At 38.2% G+C, this 24,628-nt stretch overlaps 3 protein-coding genes across 3 annotated transcripts in view; 2 read left to right on the forward strand and 1 right to left on the reverse strand.

Moving 5' to 3' along the window:
* Positions 1-3,020, reverse strand: part of LOC122654952 — a 30,509-nt gene extending 27,489 nt beyond the window's left edge. The window contains exon 1 of the mRNA XM_043849206.1: positions 1,934-3,020. Coding sequence (XP_043705141.1) covers positions 1,934-2,949 — 1,016 coding nt within the window. The 5' untranslated portion in view covers positions 2,950-3,020. The remainder of the gene's footprint in view (positions 1-1,933) is intronic.
* A 3,239-nt stretch (positions 3,021-6,259) lies between these two features.
* LOC122655737 (DNA-directed RNA polymerase III subunit RPC10-like) overlaps positions 6,260-24,628 on the forward strand; it is a 28,764-nt gene continuing 10,395 nt past the window's right edge. The window contains exons 1-3 of the mRNA XM_043850039.1: positions 6,260-6,455; positions 6,558-6,651; positions 14,736-14,883. Of these exons, the coding sequence (XP_043705974.1) occupies positions 6,342-6,455; positions 6,558-6,651; positions 14,736-14,866 (339 nt within the window). The 5' untranslated portion in view covers positions 6,260-6,341 and the 3' untranslated portion in view covers positions 14,867-14,883. The remainder of the gene's footprint in view (positions 6,456-6,557; positions 6,652-14,735; positions 14,884-24,628) is intronic.
* LOC122654953 lies at positions 17,127-18,723 on the forward strand. Its single transcript, XM_043849207.1, has 2 exons — positions 17,127-17,569; positions 18,672-18,723. Exons 1-2 carry the CDS (start codon positions 17,127-17,129, stop codon positions 18,721-18,723), a joined length of 495 nt encoding a protein of 164 aa, XP_043705142.1.

The raw sequence follows: 24,628 nt of genomic DNA on the forward strand, positions 1-24,628 counted from the left end.
CGGTGAGGGGCCAAGTGTTTTGGGGCAAGGGCTGGAGAAGGAAATTAGAGGGTTTGAAAAAAACCCAATTCAGAGTGCACAAATTTAAAGTTTCACGAATGAAAATGGAATTTCAGAGAAGAGAAGAGAATTGAAGGAAGGTAGGATACAGAGGAAGAGAAGAAGAAGACGATAGAAAAAAAAAAAAAAAGGGTGAGATGATATCTGAGTGCGTTACAGCTAATTCTTTGTGAAGGATATAATTGAAGAGCATGGAACCCCTTTGGGCCTGTACGATCTGGAGACCGTTAAGCATTAGGTACAGGATATCTTGACTTGAGCATCTCCGCCCACGCTCTGCTATCCATTTCTTTGCTTCTTCCAAGTAGATCGCTTCGTTTCTCATCGTCCCACTCCCCCGTATGCTTCCACCTCCACCTGCTTCCCCAATTCTCTCTCTCTCTCTCTCTCTCTCTCTCTCTCTCTGATATTTCGCCCCCCTCACCAGGCATCTCCTTCCAGGACGGGGCAGATGTGGCAGTGGGACAAAGAATGGAGTGACCCAACACCGAGATATTGGAAACGATCCCAACAAAGTAGAAAAGCATGAGCAGTCCGAGAACCCAAGGCATTAAGATAAATCCAATCACGAAGGTAACGGAACCACAGAGCATCAAAGCGAGCGAAATCCCTATTTATTATTATTATTATTAGCTTCTATGTTTTTCCATGTATATTTTAGATTAGCATAAAAACTGTGACAAAGCAACATAAAGATAACCAGCAAAGGAGAAGAAGAGAAGAAGGGAATAGAGGAAAGAAGAACTACCGATTGGACGAATAGAGAGCATCCTCCCAATAGGTTTCTATTGTATTTATAAACACTAAAAATAAAAGGAATTACAATCAAGTCTCCGGCTTATGTGTATTTACACACAAGACCAAATAATAAGAAACAATTAAAAAATACCCCTATGGTATAACATAAACTTTTATTTCTTAACACTCCCCTCAAGCTGGAGAGAGAGTCTGTGTGTGTGTGTGTGTAGCTTGAAATAACCAGAGGAAACATAATGAATAAATATATTAGAAGTAGAGGCCAGTTTAAATATAAATCATTGCTTCAGTTAATGCTTAGAAGAAGCCACTAGAAACACAGCCCCAATGCCCATTGTTTGCCACCATCGAAGAGAACATACTCTATTAGCTAGAGTTTGGTCAAGAGAAGTAGAAAGAGGATGGAGGTCTCCAACTGTCCCTTCAGGCTCTGCGTTGAAACTTCATCTCTCTCCATTCTCTTTCATGGCGACTGAAATGACATAGCAGGAAGAAAATGCAAAGAAGAAGAGAAAAATAAAATAGCCTTGTCCTTTGGATTCTGAAGAGTTAGTAGGAGAGTAAAAATGACAGTGGAGAAGTAAAGGGAGTAAAAGAGTTAGTACAGTTGTAGACAACAGAGAAAGGTTATAGTACCATATTGGGTACAATCCCATCATAACAACCAGGGACTTATGGAACGAGATCTAGGTTGATAACCAACCCGCCAGGAGATACCTCTCTAGGCCTTCCCGTCCAGAGAATCTTTCAGCCTTGTTTTGGAGCCATTTTGCAAGGAAGTATTTGGTAAGCATTGGAAAACCAATTCGAACTTTCAACACGGGAATACATCTACGAGGAGTTAAATGACTTGCATCTCAACGAGTGCAAAGGCTAATATAATTTCTTTCTTCTTTTTGAGCATATTAGCGGTTTAGAAGTAGACCAGTCGAAAAATTAGTGTGGCTCCAATGCAAATATTGAAATAAATTAGTGGCAACACAAAAGAGGAAAGAATGGAAAACTAAGTAAAAGAGAATCAACGCAAGTTCTTGCAGTCAGATAACATAATAGCAACAAGGAAAATAAAATTCATACAAAAACAGAAAAAGAGAAAGAAAGAGCACAGAAAACTCACTCTGTGAACGCTTCATACACAGTCCCGAAGGACCCACTTCCCAGAACATGACCTCGTTGCCAGGACGTGATGCTTCGTCTGAAACTACCATTAGGAGAAATTGTATACGTGGTTTCTGTGGTCGAGCTCGAACAATCCTCATCGTTCGATGTCGAAAATGAAGGTGACTCCGACATAACAGTGGTATTCCGAAGTATCACTCCATTTTCTTCTACTTCTCTCCCAACAACAATAACATTAACCTCCTGACCTTCTCCACTCACCCCATCCTCTTCATCATACGAGCTCGAATCTACTCTCATTACCGGACGCGAAGACGAACCCCTCTCCTCATCGGGCGCAAAAGACCCTATTATATCCCACGTCGAAGCCGAACACATGACATCGACATACCGACGCCTTGAAGGCGGCGGAGCAAGCACCGGCGGACGAGTTCCCTTAATCCCTCCACCATCTACCGCGGCGGCGCCACCCCCTCCGGAAGACCTAACATGTGGTGAACTATAGACAGTCTCCAACTCGTTTGACGGAGCAAGCTCAAGTGACACTGGCGTCTCATCGTCAACCCTAATCCCAGCTTCGGGTGCCTCCTCCCGGTTAGTTGGACTGTCGATTTCCCGCAATCGAGACATGGGGAGTATATCAGAGGAAGACCTAGCTTTCCTCACCTCCCAAGCATCTGCCGGAATACCGAAATCCTCAGGACATGAAAGCCCTAGAGTCTCGTAGAGCCGATCGATAGACTCTATGCCTTCAATTCGGAAGCTAGTGTCCGGAGGTATGATATCAAGCGATCGAGTTCGAAAAGCTGAGGAAGAATCCTCTGATGATGACGCAGAAGAGTAAGAAGACGAAGCCAAGGCGTCGTAGTTGATGTGCTTGAGTGCGTTGCGTCGATCGAGCTTCGGTGTCTTTCCCTGCTTTGGATCCACCATATGACCAATTTCTTCGTCTTCCTTACTGCTTCCCCCTCTCTCACGGTGAAGGAAAAATCGCCGGAGATGGAAGTGATTCATGGGAGCTAGTGTTTTACTGCAAGAGTTGAACCTCTCGCGCCATTAACCATTACTAAAACAGAGAGAAACACTAAAAAGCAATCCCTCTCTCTCTTTTCTTCGTTTTCGCGACGGTTCTGTGTGATTCTGTGTCGTTTCTTTTCGGCTTTTGCTTTGAAGTTTGTCGTGTCAGTTTTGGGAGATCGAGTGTATGTGCAAACTTAGTTTAGGAATGTTGGATTTGCAAACGTGGATGACTTTTATGATATTGGGTGCTGATCGGACGGTTTTGAAAGAGTGTGTATATATAGGTCGTCGTGTTAGATATTTGTTTCGTGAAGAAAATGTTGACTGATTTACCAAAAAAAAATAAAATAAAATGTTGACTGAACCAAGTTGAAGTCTTCGCAAAGGTTACTAGTAAACGCCGTCGCAGGGATGAGGAAACGCGGCGAGAAACATCAGGTTTTTGCTAAAAAACGCTACTTGGTCGCGTAGTTTCTGTGTCAAAATAAGAGCGTACGAAATTACCGCACAATCCTTCTTGAAATAAAATCTTCCATTCGTGTTGATGGGATTCGGCTCCTGTCCTGCCGTGGCGGGAGCTGGAGCGTCCAGCACCCCCCAGATCCTGCCACGTGGACAGGGGACCATCCAACGGTTATGTTTCAGCTTCATAAATAATCCATTTCACTCTTCTTATTCCCTCTCTCACCCGGCTTACCCGACCCGTTTTATTTTGAAAATCGAAACCTAAAACGAAAAGCCAAACACTTTCGTCCTTCGTCTTCTTTCTTCCCCTATTTTCTCCGTCCATCTCTTGACCTTGCGCGACGAAACCTAGCAGCGGCGACACCTAGTCCTGTTGCGACGAACGGCGGCGAGAGACTAACGGCGGTGAGCGACGAGCGGCAGCAGCGAGCAACGAGTGACAGTGAAAACTTCTTCACAGGCAGAGGTAGCTGCAAACTTTGTGTTTCCCTTTTCCTTTTCCTTTCCGTCTCTGTTTTTTTTTTTTTTTTTTTACTAGTGTTTTGCACTGTTACTAGTATGCTTGTGGATCCTAGTGTGCTTTTAGGGTTGACGCCTGTTTGAGGCTTCTCGAAACTGAATATTTTATGAAATCCTACTCTTGCATAGTAGTATTGGATTCCTCTTAAAGTCTATTGAAAAAGCTGAAAGTTGAAATTAAGGATGAGTGATATATCTCAAGTCTTATGATGGTGATTGGTGGACTTGAAAGGACTCCAACTCCCAAACGATGTTAAGTTTCTGGTTTGGTGGTTGAAGAAAATGGGAACAGCAAGATAGAAGAAAGAGTTGGAGAGAATGTTTCTTCAGTGTGAAATTTGGATTGAATATGAAACATGATGGAAGAATGTGGATTAGTAAACACCTATTTTCTTCCACATAAGTTTCAGATTTTTTATTTCTTCATTTATTCCTATTTTCAATCTGAGATCTTTAGACCTCAATCCCCAACATCAAATAAATGTACATATTTCCGGACATGGTAATGATCTAGTCCGGTTATGCAAACACCTACTTCAAAGTTCAAACCCACCAAATGAAAAACACTGGACAGTGGACACCACTTCATGCATAAATGTTATGGACCATTTCTAAGTTTTGATTGCCATGAATTGTAGTTCATTGCCAAAAGTAAAGGCTATTCTGAATTATTTTACCTGATAATCGACAAATTACACCATGCGCCCTTGTACTGCAGACCCAGAGAACTTCCACCACTTAAGCCAGTTGTAGCAGACCCTGTTGGAGAATAGACAATATTTGGCATTTCCTCATCTACAGATGCCCCTGCAGGTGCCTCACTCATGGCCCTCATTGCCACAACATACTCATAAGTAGTAATATCCTGTTGTGAACAAAGAAAACAAAAGAATTTGAAAAACACATACTGTTGTGAGAATTGATCTATATAGTTAAATGCAACTGAGACCAAAATTTTCTCAATCTCTAACCTTTTTGATAAGAATTATGTGGAAGAAGAAAAGTTCACCCCGAAGAAGACAAGCCGTTGGATGGTCCCCTGTCCACGTGGTTTCGATTTTGAAAAACCAAAACACTTTTCGTTTTAGGTTTCGATTTTCAAAAAGTAAAACGGGTCGGGTAAGCCGGGTGAGAGAGGGAATAAGAAGAGTGAAATGGATTAATTTATGAAGCTGAAACATAGCCGTTGGATGGTCCTCTATCCACGTGGCAGGATCTGGGGGGTGCTGGACACTCCAGCTCCCGCCCCGGCAGGACAGGAGCCGAATCCGTGTTGATGCCTTTGCGCGCGCTCAAATGTAAGGCTGTGTTTGGTAAGGATTACTTCTCTCGACTTTTGAGATCGATGATGACGGAAAACTTTCTCCTAAAAACAAATAAAATAGAGAGTTTAGGGTTCTGTTGGATCCTCTCACCCTCCCTTGACCGTGAAACGACCGCCCTTTCCTTTCCACTGCGAAGCAAACGAGTTCGGCAACTCAGGTTCTCTCTCTGTCTTTCTCTTTCATTCTGGGTTGTTTATGGATTCTATAGATTCTTCATTTCCTCCACAGGCAGGATCCGATGCTTGTTCACCATTATTCTTTGTTTCACATTTAGTTGCAATCAGGATGATGATATTATTGTCGTGTAATCTCTTTTCTATCTTTCTCTGTTTCTTTTTCAGTTGATTTTGCTTTGGTTTGTTTTTCAGTTGATTTTGCTTTGTTTTCTATTCATAATTCCTATGACCTTAATTTGTACTGAACCTGTTCTATTTGTGTATTTTTAGTGCTAAACTAAGCAACTTACAATTTGGATTCTTCTCCTGTGGTTCTTGTTACATATTGGCAGTCCAGTTCATAGTTCCTTTGTCATTTATTTGATTTTCAGTTCAGGGTTCATTGTTGACATAATATTTTATTCAAAGTACATTTTACTTGTTCAACTGTGAGTATATATACCCTGGAAGAAATTGAAGTTACGGTCAGTCTGGATTATTTTTGTATTTTATTGGGAAACTTTGAAGGAAGTCAAATTGATATACTTGAAATGTATATCATATTGCTTTTCTTTTCTCTTATTTTTTTTTTAATAATTTCGTCTCTAATCATGTTTCAACTTCCCATTGAAAAGATTTTTATTCTTTCTTTTTGGATTCACTTTACCAAAAAAAAAATCCAATTTACATCATTTCGCTTCTAACCAGAAGGGGTCTTAGAGTGGTCATTAGCATTTAGTCTATTAGATTGATAAGTGTTTTATTTGCTTCTATTGATCTAATTACTCTCTATCAACTTGGAGCTATTTTTTTTATCATCTCTAACTTATATATTGCTTCACTGTGTGATTAAATCCATGTATACTTGAAGGAAAGGAAGAACAGTAGGGAGAGGAGAGGAGTTAACATCATCCAGTTCTGAATGGAGTTCTGCCCAACTTGTGGTAACATGTTGCAGTATGAGACGGCTTACATGAGCCGCAGAGCCAGGCTCTTCTGTCCAACATGTCCATACATCTCTGAATTAGAAGATAAGGTAAATTCGTCTCAGCAACCAAAACCCTAACCCATCTGAGAATGAATGAGTGAGTGATACATGCACTCTCCTTTTTCTTGGCATTTCTTTGTTACATTACAGATAAAGATAAAGAAAAGACAGCATCTGGTCAAGAAGGAGATTGAGCCAATATTTAGTGGGGAAGACGCCATGAAGTTCGCTCCAAAAACAGATGGTATCATCTTCAGCATCCCCTTAGTTTTTTTTTTATATCATATTTTTTGTTTCTTTCCTATCAAACCATACACCCACTTTTTTTTTTTTGTTTTTTAATGTGGCTTTTTTGTTACATAGCATAATGCAAACCCCAGTTCCAATCTGGAGCATAGTACTAAAACTCGCAAAATTTCAGTCGAGATATCGAATATTTCAAGTATCTCGACTTGTCTGAAACGAAACGCAAGTCTGATATGAAAAAATGCAATATTTCGAATATTTCAGTATTTCGGAAATTTCGGTCATCTCGTTTCGGAAATCTCGGTAATTTCGGTCATCTTGTTTCGAAAATTTCGGAAATCTCGGTCATTTTTGGCATTTTTACACCCACAGAAAAATACCATATTTCGACTGAAATTTCGGTATCTCGGAAATTTCGGTCAGACCGAAACACCGAAACAAAACGAGATTTAGTACCATGATCTGGAGAACTAGAAAGAAACATGTAGCGCAGGATCACCAAAACAGAGAAAACTAGAGAACTAGTTAGAAATTTTATGACTTGCAGCAGAATAATAAGATGTGCCTAATATTCAAGTCGATTGTTATTTTAGGTTGATTGACTGCAAATTATCTGAGTAAACTAGTGTATCCAAGAAAACAGAGCGGCTGTTCTAGAACTAATATCCAAGCAGTTCATCTCCAGCATGAATCAATAGAATAGATGTCCGGAAATTTGTATTTTAAATTTGAGACAGATCCAAGCAGTATTCTGGGAACTATGAGATCAGAAAACTAATTGAAAACTTGACAGAAAACAGGGGTGCCGCAAGTGTAGTAAGAGCAGAGGAATTGACCTGTTGAATGGTGAATAGTAAGAAAGGAATTCAGAAAAAATTGATGGACCAAGAATCCACCTGATACCTCACTTGGAATCATAGTTGTTAAGGTGTCACCTAGGTGGTTTTCTAGGTACTAGGTGACTGGGTGTCAAGTTGTTTGGCCTCCCAGGTCCAAGAAACCATGGAAAAAAGGAGAAAAAGGGACGCAATAATAGTTGCCACTACCCCCAGAAAAAAAAATGTAGGGCAGAAGAAGAAGACTATAGAAGTAGCAGCAGCTGTTGAAGCTGGATATGCAACAAACATTGCCTCTGTGACCAACACAGCCACCTCTGCTGGAAGAACAAAGAGGAGAAGGTACGTCTGTAACTTTACCTGTAACTGGAGCTGCAACAGCCCCTGCTTCCACCTTCGACATCAAAGAGGAGGAACAAGACTGCCTCCTTTGGGTTTTATTTGGTAAAATTATCTTTAGAGAAGATATTGCTTAATTTTATACATTGCCCCCTCATATTTGCAAATAAAACGTATGAAATTTTCATTTTACACATGAACCCCCCTCAAAATTATATCTCAAAGGGAAGAATTCTCATATTTTACCTCTAAAACCCCCTTGGTATATGCACGCCTTAGTAGCCTAAGTGCTTCCTGGGCTTGCCTTGATGCCAAGACAACTATGCTTGGATTTACTAAGTATACCCCGAGAAGTTCCACTCAGAAAGCACTGAATCCACGGCAACTACCGAAAAAAAACTGAAGTTTCTTTCTATTCATCAAATCATGGGGTGTGGTGGCCCCTGGCCAATACATGTGTTTATAGATTCCAAGACTAATTTGGAATCACTGAAACTGAAAAACCAAAAACCAAAACTGCTTACTTAAACCTGTTGCCTAGCCATTGAGGACTCATAATCCCCTAGGTCAAAAACCATCTGGAAAAGTACTCACTTAATCACAGCCAATACTAGGATACTGACAGTCAAAAATCAAATTAACTCCAAAGCTAATTCACCCATGATCAGACCAAACCATACTAACTCCTAGTGCTGAAATTTCTACCAGCAAGATTTAATTTCTCCTCCTTTTTTTTCTTGTATCTGCATCCGTAAGTTCTGGATAACAAAGCAAACCTATATGATTGATTGAACTAATTAAAGTATGGAATAATTCTGATGGAATATTTATGGGTCCCTGCTTATCTGCTGATCGATTTGTAGAGAAAATCATTAATATGTTCAGCATCATTAGTTATCCAAATGCTATCTCATTGGAGTTTAATTTCATAGAATCGCATTGCAATACCATTTGTGTTGGTCCATGCTTCGTTTAGTTTGTTACCTGCTTCACGGTCAGTTTTTGGAGTTTATTGCAAATTGACCACATCATTGGTAGATCTATGAGAAGTAGATACTCTTTTTTGCTTCACTTAAAATCAGTTGGTGATTCTTCTGGGTTCTGGTGAACTATATATTTATCATCATCATGCCAAAGATATTTTGGCTTCATTAATTCCATCATTTCACATTGTGGATCATAGGCACTACTATTGTGATTGCATCAATACCAATGGTTTATTTTTACGTGAGCTTTGAATTCCACATTCATCATAGACGTACTAAGTGAATCAGTTTGCTTGTGGTCTCAATAATGTTCATAGGCTCTCTATTTGGTGCTTAATTAATCTGGTAGAAATTGTGAGAAAACTGAGAATAATTATTGAAATGTATAGACAGAAAGTCGTCATTTTTCCATATCTTGTATAGGAAGAGCAAGTTCCCTTCTGCATAAAATCAAAACTTCATCATTTTTCGATATTTTGTATGGGAAGAGCAAGTTTTCTTTTGCATAAAATCAAACCTAGGTGGCAAGATTCTTGTTTCACAGGTTGACTAGAAAAGATAAAACAAGGAATGATATGGACATGTGCGATGGAGGCCTTTGAATGCTTCCATATGGATGGTTAATATGATTCAGATTGAAGAACTTAAGGGCATGTTTGGTTGCGTAAATATTTTGGATGTGGTCTGATTGTGGATGGTCATCCACTTGAGTTACCATCTGTTGAATCGTAATTCTAGAAAATAAACTGTTTGGTTATCATGATTCTGTGACGTGATTCTTCTTGAAAAACTGTTTGGTTACCCTGAGTCTGTCAGTTGGATTCACCCTGAATCTATTTGAAAAACTATTTGGTTACCCTGAGTCTGTCAGTTGGATTTACCCTGAATCTACTTGAATAACTGTTTGGTTACCCTGAATCTGTCAGTTACTAAACCTTACATTTAAAAGTATAAGACACATTAACCAAAAAAAATACGATTACCATATTAATGTTCTCAAATAATTAATTAAATCCAATTACCACCCAACCTTATATAACCTAAAATTATTAATATGCCATTGCTATGTGTGAGTGTGAGCTTAGGTGTAGGGGCAGCAAGGGATGGGGGTGAGTGTGTGCTCAGGTGTAGGGGCAACAAGGGGTGAGGGTGACTGTGTCAGTGTTGTGTTCAGGTGTAGGGGTAGCAAGGGGTGGGGGTGAGTGTGTGCTCAGGTATGACAACATAGAGGATATGACTCAGTATGACTCAATAGCTTTCATTTAAGTAAAACAAAAGTTCAGATTCCCCCAAGCCTCACCCTATTCTGATGGGTAAATCAGTTCACTTCAAGATAAGAAATTAAATAAGAAGCTACTGCTACATGAGAGTTGTGATGGAGTCGAACCATCATCTCCTGGGAACAAACCTAGGTGCTCTTCCTTTTGAGCTAAAGACTCACCTACCTACATAAACCATGTCACAAAAACATATAGCAACTGAACAAAAACGAAAAAAAACATTTGAAGCCAACCCACAAATCCAACATCATTTATTTTCTGCTGTTCTTCCTTATTATCTAATTGCCCAGCCATACTCAATACCATCACCTTCTCCTGATCATTCTTTTTATTTAATTTAATTTTCTATTTGGTTCTGCACTAAGAGGCACCTTCTCCCCCACATTCTCATCTTCCTTGGGAAAGATGATGTAATTGGCCTTGGCCTGGGCCTGCTCTTTGTCCTTAATGATTTAGGCTTTTACCTTAAAAGAAAATCATAATATGCCTCATATCCATCAAGTTTATAAATAAATATAAACAAGAACAGCAGCAAAATATCCACAGGGTCCTACATAACCATGCTATAACCATGCTACAATCATGCCAGTGCAAGTTCATCTACTACAACATAACAATCAGCAATGGATAGCGAGCAGTGTGAACTGATTTGTGAGCAATTTGACTTGCTATCAGATAGAGCTTGTTGGAGTATGTAGAAATCCAAAGAACATATTACTTTGCAACCCAAAAGTGAGCAAATGGAATCAAAAGCACCTTAGGAGATCCAAGAACATCAATATACACATCTTATCAATCAGGAACCAAGGTACTAAAACACGGGTCTTGGTACCAACTCGACTCTTGGAAAAACCGAGACGAGTCGAGATCTCGCCAAGTTGGTGCATTTTTTTTTTGTCAACTCGAAGCCTCAACTTTGGGTCAACTCGAGATCTGGACCCGAGATCCGAGATCTCGCCAAGATATGTCAAGTTTTGTCCAATTAGGTAAGGTATTTAAGTGGTAGGTGGGTTAAAATAATGGGTCGAAACCGAGATCCGAGATCTTGCCGAGATATTGCACTTTTGAGACTCGTAGGCAGTCTCGTCTCGGCTTTTCCAAAAACCGAGAAACTCGGCGAGATCTCGCGAGTTCTCGAACTAGACAGGAACCACTGAAAGTTGATAGTTGAGACGCAGATCAATAAAAATAGAACAGTACAACAGATCAATACCAATACATCATATTAGATCCCTTGGCATTGCAAACCCCATAAAATAGAGACACAAGGGATCCAAACTTATTTTCCTGATAATTGATTGGTTGCCTAAGAATTTGTTGAACCAAAGGATTGATGCTGCCAACCAAATAAACGGGACGACAAAATCACATGCAAATACAAACTGTCCTAAATATATCCTGCCAAAACCCTCCACAACCACAAAACCCATCTATTGCATCCTAATTAATAGAAAGCTTTCCTTCGACAACAAAAGTTAGGGAGAACTAGAAGACTTAGAATAATAACATACAGAAAGGATTAAAGAGAGCACATTATTTGTATTAAAATTCTTGGAATGCAATACCAGTCCATTGTGTAGAGTTCAATAGCTCAAAAACTCTTGATAAAACTTCAATTTCCATATCATATCATCTCTAACTAAACAGGTACAACAGCAAGGAAGTAAGCATGTCAACAACCAAGAAGTAAGCTTTGATCAAATCAAATTAGTACTATATTGTTCTGTTTGAAGATCTACTTATTGAAGAACTAAAACATAGTAAATTACCCAGACAAGATAATGTAAAAGGATAGTAAAAGAACTCTAGGGTTCAAATCAACATAGTGTAAGTGGAAAAAATTGAATATCAGCCTGATAAATATCATCACACTTGTTTGTGGAGAAACATTTTTTCAGCATTAGATGCCTACATTGTGTAAGAGAGATAAATTACTGATAAGAAAGAGGAAAAGAAAGAACACTGGGCTATGAATGACAACTCAGTCAATTATGACAGTGAACAAAAAGAATTCTTGGTTCAGTGCAGTGCCTTAATGACACACGCGCATGGAAAAGGGGGGGGGGGGGGGGAGTTAGGAGGAAGGATCAAATTCTGTTTAACTCATTATGGCAGTTTATCAACTAATGGCTTTGGTTTTCAAATGGCTGAACAACAAGGAAAACATAACCAATTTTCAGAATGCACTGAGCATATAGCACAAAAATGATATATAACTCAGAAAGAGGTATCTAGTTCAAAGCAACAAAGTAAGCCATAGAAAATTCCTACGAGCTACAAAGTCCTCATTCTACGATCAGCAATAGAAAATTCAGATAATGATCTGAGAAATAATCCACAAAGTGAATCCAACGCCATCAAACACAAACAAGTTATCATTTTGTAATGGATCCACAATGAATATCCCAACCTAAGAAATAAAACCACAAACCTCCCTTTCTAACCTAAGAAATCAAACCATAGATCCCCATTCCCTAATCAAACAACACCACTGAGTTCAATTCCCCGACTAAGACCTCATATTAGTCCCCAAGCTGCAATCTTGAACCAGCCTGACAAAGAGCACTAATTCAAGATCGTCTGAACCCAGTCAAACAACAGACAGTATGTCCAGAAATTCAAGCATTTCCCCATAAACGAGTTTGCAAATCTAATGTAACGGAAAAGCAAGTGCGGAAATACCAAATCAAACAAAAAGATCCACGACCCGTGAAGCGAATTTCCTCAGAGAGTGAGATAATTAGGGTTCAGGTAGAGTTGGTAAAGTCTGAAACATTACCTTGTGATCAGACTCAGAAGCGAAAGCCAGAGAGACAGCGAGAAGGAGAGAGAGAGATTGTTTCCTTTTTCAGCAGCTTGGTAGCAGGCTTCGTCCAAGCTCAACCAAGCTTTTCGTTAATCAAAACAACTCTAAGGTTGAAGCCACGGAAGGGATGTAAACTCTGAAGAATAGGATCGACAGAGTGAAAGAGAACAGAGAGGGAGCGAGAGAGAGAGAGAGAGAGAGAGAGAGCGCAGAGATTACAGATATAAACGTTCAGGCCAAGGAAGACGACGGCAGGTAGGTAGAGAAGAAGCTTGGTCGCGATTTTCAGATCGTTTTTCGATTTAGGGCAGCAGACTTATGATTCAAAGTTGGATGATGCTATTTATACAAAGCCTAGAATTTGTAATTCATATCTGAGTTCACTTAAAGAGGTAAACTCAGATATGGATCATGTTTAGTGTAAAAATCGGAATCATGCAATTTTTGTAATCCATTGGAATTAGGCAACCAAACGATTTTATTAATTTAGAATTGTGATCCGACAGAACACCGGTCTGTTGATTTACGCAACCAAACATGCCCTAAAGAATCATGGGTAGGCCTAAAATGACTGTAGGAGAAGTGGTGAGGAAAGAAATGCATAACTTGGGACTAGTAACAAGTATGACTTTGACTAGAGTTGATTGGCGAAAGAGAATCTTTGTAGCCAACCCCATTTGGTTGGGATAAGGCTGAGTTGAGTTGAGTTGAGTTGAGTTTACTATGTTTCCTATTTTAGTGGTTCTATGTTCTCTGTAGAATAAATTTATGGCTTTTCTTTAAGCTAAACTAGTAGGGTGATATTCAGAGTTTCAGCTTTGAATCATCTCAATGATTGCAGCATTTTTGGAGTGTAAAAATAGATGGTTAAAGAGGGTTTGGAATTAGGTATCTGTGATGAGAGCTGTATGATTCTGTTTACCATAAGAAACCTTTACTATATGTTGGCAAAAGAGGGGAATGATTGCTTATCATAAAGGTGTAGACAGAAGGTTTGAATCTGCACTACTGGGGAAGAAAACCTGCATACCTCTGTACTGTAGTCCCTCTCTCACGTTAATAAATAGTAAAACAGATACAAACTAGAAGCTTCCCTAGTCTAACTAGGAGACAAACTGAGAATAGAAAACAAAATGTAAAAGCAGAACTAACGTACTAAGCTAGCTGTCCAACACAACATAATAGGGCTTTCCCCGCATCGTGTTATATACACATATACCACATTATGTACCCCCACTGTAGATAGGTTACGTAAGCTAACAAGTATATCACCAAAGGTATGGCATCTTAAGGACTACGTAGTGTACCTAATAAGATCCATTTGGACCATAGTTGTCAAGGCATCATCTAGGTGTCCAGGCTTTTTCTTGGATTCTAGGCGATAGCATTTCTTGTTGACACTTCATGATTATGCTTTGTTTATTATATGTAGGCTTTCTCAAATTAGGCCATTTCTAGTACATTTATATCATATTGCATTGATATCGCATCTGTGTTGCAAATCATCATAACTATATTTTATATATCATTAATGCACGCCTATGGTGCGCCTAAGCACCCCTCCAACACCTTGGGTCGTCTTGTCGCCTTGACAACTATGATTTGGACACATTATTTCTCACTAAATAGTTGGATGGTGCCCCAACTTACTTGATATTCATCTTTGATACATGCAATAACATGACATTTAGAACATTAGATATAGTTCTAGAGGGTATCAACAACCCCTCACTGTATACATAGTTATGCTTTTTTCTTCCCTCTCCCTCTCTCCACTCCTTACCCCCAATTTTTTTGGCTTCATCTGTTCATTATGCTTTAAATTATTTATGCAGCGACCTGTCCTTATTGCAACTTTGGACAAGCATACTACAGGCAACTTCAAATTAGGTCTGCAGATGAGCCCATGTCAACGTTTTATCAGTGCTGCAATGAAAACTGCAAACGTGAATGGCGTGAAGACTAATATGAAACATGCACTTGGTCAACCTATAATTTCTTCATCATTATCTTTTATTGAAGTTGGAAGGGACTCTTGGGCAGTGTAAGGCATTCGAACCTTGTAGAGGGGGTTTTTTTTTGGGGGGGTGGGGTGTGGAGGGGAGTAATTTTGACCTTTTATCTAAGCTTTCTCTTCACTTTCTCCTTAACAAAGGTCTCTTTGCATGTGTTACTAGCTAAATTTGACCCAAAAAAATTTGCCATCACATTTTGTCAGGCATAATGGAACATCAAAAAAATGAGGGACAACTATCCTAATTTGACATGAAATTTTGAGATTTCCTCACTTGTGAATTTCAGCTCCATTCATCCTCTCCTTCCCAGTTTTGCATGGAGATCCCTGATTTTCAAACCCTCTTTGCCAAATTCTTTAGACCAAATCCACAGATAAACCTAAAACTGCAAAAGTATTCTACAAAGGAGAGGATTGCAACATTGTAGTGGTAAGGTGTCGGATCAGTGTTGCTAGTTGAGACAGCCTAAAGAGGGGCTTAAACAGGGGCTTTTGAATAAAGAGAGCCATTGAGAAGACCCACTAAGTATACTACTTCCTATGGAGATAAGCCTGAACTGAACTTATTACTCTTATTTATGTCTTGGTAATCGGATAATGTGGTGACCAATGCCTGAAAAACCAGTGAGTCAACAAAACAACACCGAGAGGAGTCAATTGAAAGACAAAGCATGTACAAGCATTAGCAATTGAAATATTCTCTTAAACTAAAGTCTTTTCTTACTAAAATGGTGTGAGAGTTGTACTGTCTAAGGACTTCTTTGATGGCTTTCGTTGTTTTTGAAAGAGGATGCTCAGAATGTTGTTGGAATTGGCCACATTTGTTAAAACAAGAACAATGCTTCCCCCCCCCCCCCCCCAATCATTAAAGCTTGGTGTTCACAAAGAAAGTTGTTGTAAATTTGTAGGACTTGGGTGACAAGGATATCAATAAGAAGGCTTTTTATTTAGGGACCCCTATGTTTATTCTCAGGGCAAAGAGTTAGGTTAATGGACTAAAACATAAAGTAATGGGGTAGAAGATCCATCTTTTTATCTTAAACTAATCGTTCAATTTTGATTAAAACAGTATTAAATTCAATTCCATCTTATTTGATGTTTTATTTCTTTTCTCTTCTAAAGACTATAATGTACTTAGTTTCTATCAATTTAGTTTTCAAGAGGGGAACAATTGTTGCAGAGAAAAAATTGATGCGAGTCCCGTGGATGACTATCTGTCGACCTTAATCTCTAGGAGTTTTAATTTTTCAATGAAGTTTAACTCACAGTAAGGCCTTGCTCCTCAAGTTAGGGAGGTGCCTTCTTACTGATCCCTCCCTCCCTTCGGTTCAAAAGAAGGATGAAAGAGAAAACAGGACGTGTGCAACCACCAAACCTAAGAAACCCTATGCTCTAAAGCTTTAGAAGCAAAAAAATAGTCCTTGGAATTAGACGATCGAGGGAACAAGATATAGAAAAAAAAAAAAAAACTAAAGAAACAAGTGACCGGTCATGGTCCTCAGGTGAACCCTCGACAAGGATTTCAAGGTTGGAATCCAATAACCTCGGTGGTTCTAAGTTCATTGTTTTGGAAATTATTTTTTTCGTTTGATCTAACACCCTGTTCATAATAGGGAGGAAAATTGGATCGCTAGCGACCAAAAACTAACGACCTAGAAATCATAGGCCCGATGACCCCTGTGGTTCTAATCTTTTTTTTTTTATTAATGATAGTTGTGGGTTGGTTTTTCGGGGCTAACTACCTACATACACTTAAGCCTTAGTTGTGGCATAGACTGATGCCTTGGCAATAACCATGGTTGGGGTAATTTTTTATATTATATGTCTGCTAGCAAAAAATTACAACTGAAAGAACTGTCATATTTGCTTTGATACCAATTGAAAGAATATGGAATATAGGTCAGGTGTCATGTGGCACCCCTCAGGGTCCATGACCCTAAATTGGGTTTGAACCTTTGGGTTACCCTGTAATTATTTTTTTGGTGTGTCTGAGACAGAGTTTCATCAGTTCCATGAAATCACTTTGAAATATAAAATCATGCTCTCTCCCTCAAAGATGCAAGTCGAGGTCCCCAAAATAGGCTTTCTTGGTGTTACCATTGACCAAGGAAAATATGAGCTCCAACCTCATATTGGAAAGTCTTTGTTACAATTGTCTGATAGATCATTCACCGTTCAACAACTCCAGCAATTTCTTGGGATCATATAGTATATGACTAAATTCATCTCCAATCAAACTCAGTATAAATGCCCTCTGAATGCACTCCTCAAGAAAAACCCTCCAACATGGTCATCACAACATACAGTAGCAGTCAAACATCTCAAAGCTATTGCTCAAAAGCTTCCTCCTCTTCAGATCCTATCAACAGGTCTTTGGATTCTCCAAACAGACGCCAGTGATACACATTGGGCGGCAGTCCTACCTAAAGAAAAACATGGAAAGCGACATGTTTATGGATACCGCAGTGCCCAATTCAAACCTTCTGAACAGCACTACCACTCCACATTCAAAGAAATTCTTGCAGTCCGGAGAGGCATCGAAAAGTTCCAGTTCTACCTTATTGGTCACACCTTCCAGGTGGAAATGGATATATCATCATTCCCCCGAATGCTTCAGTTCAAACAGAAGACTCTCCTGGAACCACAACTTCTCAGGTGGGCAGATTGGTTTTTCAAATGGGAATTTAAGATCAAGCATATCAAAGGAAAAGATAATGTGCTAGCATATTTCCTATCCCAACCCAAAAAATCAATCCAATCCAGTATACCTATCATTCTCCTCTACATGCCCCTCACTCTTGGAGCATCCTCATGCTCATCTTTTCCCCTTAATGATGAAGATCCAGAACCCGATCTAGCTCTCTTCCTACCTACACTTCCCCCAGAAGTTTACAGCGACATTTCTAATCACACCATGATTGAATACAGTAGACAAACCTACCAGGACCTCCTCCCTCTCTTAGTATACCAATACGGCATACGATACAAATGGATGGTATGTCACCCTTCTTATCCATACCTCACCCTCTTCACCATCAACCAGTTTTATCTCTTTGAAAAAGAATTTTATGTCTTCTTTTGGCACCTCCTTGTTGTTCACCACATAGCATTGTGCTTCCTCATTTCTATCATTCATCACTACCTAGTAAGGTACAATAGTAGTCTACTTTCCCCTGGCCATAGAGACTACCCTGGTCTCCAGGTATCTCCTTATTTTGCTAAGCTTCTTACTTTATTTGCTCTTATCCCCCAGTGGATTAATATCATGTCTACCCTCTCTGATGGTGACACCTTTGTCGCCATCCTTTTTTATAGACCCCCAGATCATATTCACCCAACCTTTGTTGAGCCTAATATCTCCTCAAATCATTACATGGCTTTCTCCCCCACTTTCTAACTGCTATGCACCACGACATATGACCTGTTTGACCAGCGTACAGAACGAAAAGAAGAATGGCTTCAATTCATGCACAACATGTGTTCTCACAATCAGGTAGATCCCACTTGCCTGCCGGAATGCCTCATTACCACCACCTTCAATGCATGGGAGACTAATGATATTCTCTAAGATTTTGATATTCTCCAAGATCCTGACATCCACCGCATCATGGAGAACCAAGAGGATTTTCAGACACACCATTATCTTGATGGGTCCTACGACAACGACACCGGTCCAAATACTAATTAAGATGGTTTGGTTTGGTTTGTAAAAGTACTTATGATTTGTAAAATTAACTATGGTTGTTGTGTGTGGTAGTTGTAATGGAGAGTTGCTGCTATTGATAAAGCTACCTGTGGTGCACCCGTGATTTGCATCAAAAACTGCAATGAATCTGGAAGTTTAAGATCACTTAAGGCGATGTTATAATTTGGATACAACATGAAGAATTCTGTTCGGGAGTTGAGGGTGGTCTGAATATTAGTAATGGTGGCATGAGGGTATAACTTGAACCAGCTATCAAGAAGTTCAATTTTAGAGGCAATAGGTAACCTTTTCTGGCCATGAAAGGTAAGGGCTATTTTGATGGCACCAAAGTGCAGATGGGTACAGCCAAGACCTATCCACTGGCGGGTGAGTTCTGGGGCTATTTCAATGGAAAATACTGCTCTTTTCCCAAAGTAGTGACTTGATTCTAAGAGAAAGGAGAGGTCTGCATATATTCCTTCAAATCTGGAGTCTTCGAAGGGGAAATGATAGACATGGCTTTTTTAGTGAGAGAAGTTTGGTTCTTCGAAAAAACACTGTATGGGTTGACAACTGGAAAGTTCGTCGGGTAGATCTTCTCTGAATTTAGAGTGTAGTTGATTTCATATAGATAATCAACCTTAGTGGACTTGGAAGTTCTGAGGGTAACCTCTGTGCTTGAGGAAGCATTGTTTAGTCGTGGTGACTGTAACATGATGGAAGATAAGTCGTATCCTTGAGAGATGCTCAAAAGGGTAGATAACTGAGTTTGAACATTTTATGGTAAATAGTATCCTTGCTGAAAGTTTCCCAAGATAAACAGGGTATAGGACGACCCTTCGCCTGAAACCCACCGAATCTCAAGGGACTTTATCAGCAAGAATTCTAGTTAACCTGGTCTGTCAATTCAAATTTTTCTAATGAAGTGGGATCCTCAGAGAGGCAACCTCAGAGCATACTCACCGGATGACTAAAGAACTCAGGAATCTAACTAGAAGAGTAGAGCTCCATTGGATAAAGCAAAAGAGGATACCAGGAAGTTGTATTGATAGTCAACTGATGGTTTAAAATGAAAGAGAGAGATGGCTATAAATAGCCAAATACCTGAACACTATTACAACCACCATAATAACTATTACAACCACACAAATCTTCGGGTATCGTCATCAGCAAGGGTGACAAAAATCGGATGTCTACAGACTTCGTTTTTTGTCATTCCCATTTTTGCTAACTATGATTGTGAGTTAATTTCTTGGGGCTAGCTTGCTACGTACACCAGGAAAATCTTAATTGTAGTCTAGACTGTTGCCTTGGAAACAGCCATTATCGTAGTAATTTTTTTAATGTTATATGTTGGCTCTGATACCAATTGAAAGAACTTGTTATCTGCACCAAAGAAGCTCTAGTTGCAGTCTAGAATGCTATTTTAGAAACAGCTATGGCCACGATAATTTTTTTTAATATTATATGTGATGAGCACATTTATGTGTGAAATTATTTCATTTAATTCTGCATTTTTATCTTCTTAGAATGGAGCTACCTTGGGTATTTTCTGTCTTTGTCAGGGTCCAGGGGTATTTTATGTAATTTCATGCTATTCTGGACTATCATGCATCATATCTTCTAATTTACACGTAAAGTGATTCAGTTTCTTTTTATGGTTACAAAGAGGGTTGAATTCTGAGCAAGATGGACGTGTTGTATTAAAAGTACGCATCGGTTTCAGAGTCCATTCATACGATTATTCTTTTTGGGCTAGAAAATGAGTTGAAATGCAAGCCCGAGCCCAGAACCAAGGAAGATTGACTGGCATAATACAAGTGGACCCCTCCTTCATTGTTGAACGAATTTCCTCCCCTATTTTCTCTCTTTTCTATTTAATTCTCTTATTTTATTCTCTCTCCTATTTTCTCTCTTTCATATATTTTATATTTTTTTTTTCTCCCATTCACTTTCCTTTTTTTTATTATTTTATTCAAACCCCACACGGTTTCACTTTCCTAAAATCCATCTCCCTATTAATCTCCCATCTTTTCTCAAATTCTTTACACGATTTTCACTTAATTTATTTTTTTATCCCCATCTCTCATCATACATGAATCTCTTTCTTTCTCTCTTTTAGTTTCCTATTTCAAACCATATCCTATCTCTTTATTTTGTCTTTTTCTAATTTTAAAAAGCCAGCCCATATCCTTTTTTCCTCTCTCACGTTCCTAACTTCTTCCATTTTCCTCACAAACACTACCTCTCTTCCATCTCCTCACATTATCTCTCTCTCTCATCCCCATCGTACATGTTATATCTCTCTCTTTTACTCTCCCACTCTACTAAAACCTCTTTATCTTTATTTCTATTTAATTTTTAAAATCATCTAACCTATTCACGTGGAAGAGGGGGACTGATTTAAAGAGGGGACTTATTAAATTAGGGGATAGAATTGAGATTGGGATCCTATCCACCCACAGACTCTATTTCTACCTCTTCCCTATCTCTACATTCTCTCTATCTCTCATGCTTTCTTTTTTTTATTTTTTTTTCTTATTAAATTTCTTTTTAAAACAAGAACTATAAAAACCCACGGACAGATTGGGAGAGGATTCGATTCCAAGCAATCAAAAAAAGCCGTGCTCTCTTTCTCTTCTTCTTCTTTTTATTTTCCTCTTTCTTCTTATTGGTGTTTTGGATTTTGGGTTCCGCAAGGGGAGGAGGATCACCGTTCCAGCAGCTTCATCTCTATGGATCGTCGTCGCCATTGCTGCCCTTTGTCGCTTAACACCATGATTGGCTAAGTTTCATCTGTCTTTAGGTGTAGATGAACTAATGGTGTTTGCTATTGAAAATTCTGGTTTGTATTCTTGATTGCTTGATGTTGAGACCACATCCCTATTTTGATGATTTTAATTGATGTATTTAGTTGAAAATTTTTGTTTCTGTGATTCATTATTTTTCATTCAAGCAATGGTATTTTGTTCTTATGTGGTTGTACCGATGATGGATTATAGCTTAACGAACTAAGCGTGTCAAGCCCTATGAGTGAAGGACGATAGTACTTATCAAGATAGTCCCTACCTATGAGGAACCCTACATTCTGTGATATTATTAGGCATGTGGTTATAATAAATCAAAGCATCCAACCGAATTGAATAGCAACCCATTGGGGATTCGAACCCTAAAGATAGTCTTCTCCCGTATTTGCATATCGTTGTTAGCTTAGATTTGTTTCTTTCGTTCGTAGTTTAAAACTAGATTTATTGCAATTTAATTTTCATCACTTTCATCTAATCATCTTAGTAATTTAGCTTTCCAGTTCCCCGTAGATCGACCCCTTATTTACTATTTACTAGAGTAATTTAGGATTATTTTTTTTACCCGTTAACGACAAGATCAATATGGTTGTTAATAAAATAATTATACCCCAAAGATCTGTCATACTTGTTCTGATACCAATTGAAAAAATATATGCATACTAAATGAAAAACATGAGCATGCAAAACAAAACAGATATGAATTTAAATATACCTAAATATATATCAATTGAAAAATTGATTCTCAACTTACTATGTTCGTCTAACAGAATCCAATAAAGTCCAACAAGCATAGACCCCGCTCTCTCATGAAGTTGGTTGCATAATTGAAATGATTTATTAAATCATTTATCATTTCAAATATTTTTTTAAAAAAAATAGAGAGTCAAGGTCCATCAATACGAAGTAAATTCTTATCTAAGATAGGGGTTTACGGTGATGAGGTGGCAATGGTGAATCTCAACTTAATTGACGAGGTCATTGAAAAAGTCTTAACTGAAACTACAATTTGTATATTTCTTCTTGTATTGTTAGACATTCCGTTTTTGGGTGATTATAAAATATAGATGTTTTAATCCATTAGGATGGACATTATTAACTGTAAAATCCTAAAGTTTGCTTAAGAGTATTTTTGTCTTTTCACTTATTTCAGGATAAGACAAGTTAGAATGTGAGAAGTTTGGACTGATTGGGGGTTGCACTTACATAAGCTGGGTAAGTATTAAACCCTAGTGTGCCTCTTTATTTTGAATTTTATTATTATTTTGCCTAATATATAATTAGGACTAATTAAGATAAATATTTGATTTTGTATGTTTATAGAATAAATAGTAACCTAACCTTGTGGTTTGATATTTTATTCAAATGGATAGAGGTCTAAGGTTCCATTCTTGAGAGGTAGAGTTAAATGTTTTTTTTTATAATTTTTATTGGACTTAAAAGGGGGGCTTCCACGATTCTAGCTTGAGAGTTTTTTTTTTAATCAGAAAGAGAGAAACGAAGTAGACCTTCTTTGATTTAAAATAAAAAATATAAATTACTATAATTAGGGATCTTATTGTGGACTATTTCTTTATTAAAAGATCTAATTAAGTAAAAGATTTCAATCTCTTCTATCTTATTGGTTAGGTGTCACCATAATAAAATTTGAAGTATAATTGCACTAAATAGGATTATTCTTATAGATAAAATCTAATTTAACTTAAATAACATCGTAGTGGTTGAGTGATGTGGTGATAGGATTGGGAGTGTTTAAGACCTTTGGATTAGAATTTCTTGGGCTAGAAGCAAGGGAGAGAGTCCAAGTTGGAAGAAAATAAGTCATTGTAGCTAGACTAGAAGGAATTTTATCAAAAAAAAAGCTAGACTAGAAGGAAGCCACAATTCTACTCATTCTCTTATTCTCTCATTCCCTCATTCAAAAAAATAAATCGTTCAAGGAGAGAGAAGGACTGGAGAAAAGGAAGAAGAAGAGAAGAGAAGAAGGAAGGAGAAGAGGGGGATTCGGACTGTACAGGATCAGTCACGATTGGAGAAGTTATTTACCGTTTGATTGGAGATTATTGTTTGATTTTCACGATTATGAGTGCATGTTTTTTATACTTATTGTTGCTTTAAAATTCTGTTTTCACATATTTATTTTGTTCCTTAGACATTTTGTTTTCATATATATAGTTCGTTTTACCGTTAGTACATCATAGGGTGGAGTGGAGGTGTAGCTAGCCTTTATTCCGAAAATTGTTTGTATGGTATATGATATTTTTATTGATTTGCTTTGCCTTACCTGCATGGGCTTACTTGTGGGGAGAAAGTAAGACAATTTTCCTTGTTGGAACATTGTGCTTCCATACCATAGTATTCAAGTTTGAGAAGCGTGCTGGTAAAACCTTCGGGGGCATTGCAGAGCTACTGTTACTTCAAGTCACTGGTAGTGTCAATCGTTTCTGTTTGACTGAGTGGGACAGTAGGATGGTAGTTCATGATTATTGCATGTGCTGCTATCACAAGGGCCATGATCAGTGTATGATTACAATAGCTCTACTAGTCGATTTTATATGAGAGACGTAATTATCTTCTGCCTTTACTTTCAACATTTATTTATTTACTGTCTTTATCGCTGTATCGATGAGCATTACCATATTAGCTTAACTGTTTGATAATACGTTATGATTATGATGATGTTTTTTCCTGATAGAATACTAGATATCTTACATTATATGTATGTCTTTCGGACTTTTTTGCATGATTATTTTAAAACTTATGGAATCATGTATTGTACTTGCTAAGCTTTTTTCGAAGCTTACCCTCACCACATTTCAGATATGATAGAGTTTGGAGATGACTATGAATATGAGGGCATTGAGGACTTTACTCATGATGAGGAGAATGAACCTTTATATTAGCTATCTTTGGCTTTAAACTTTGGATTAAGACTTTTATATTTTAAGACTTAAGTTATTTTTTAGGTTTATGTAATTTAGATTTAGACTTTTAATTGTGGTTTGAGGTTTCAAAGATGTAAGTTTTCATTTCAGTAACTTTAAAACATTTAATATTAATGGAACATATTTAGTTTAAACATTTTACATTAATGTATCTGTCTTTGGTTCTGCTCTGGTTCACAACCTTTAACTTGAGATCCTGTGAACCGTAAAGGTCCCTAAACCGTTAGGGTAGTTCCGAGGGCGTTACATTAACGGTATTAAATGGTTCGATGTAAAGATT

The sequence above is a fragment of the Telopea speciosissima genome, chromosome 3 (assembly GCF_018873765.1).
Source record: "Telopea speciosissima isolate NSW1024214 ecotype Mountain lineage chromosome 3, Tspe_v1, whole genome shotgun sequence".
In the NCBI taxonomy this organism is placed as follows: domain Eukaryota; kingdom Viridiplantae; phylum Streptophyta; class Magnoliopsida; order Proteales; family Proteaceae; genus Telopea; species Telopea speciosissima.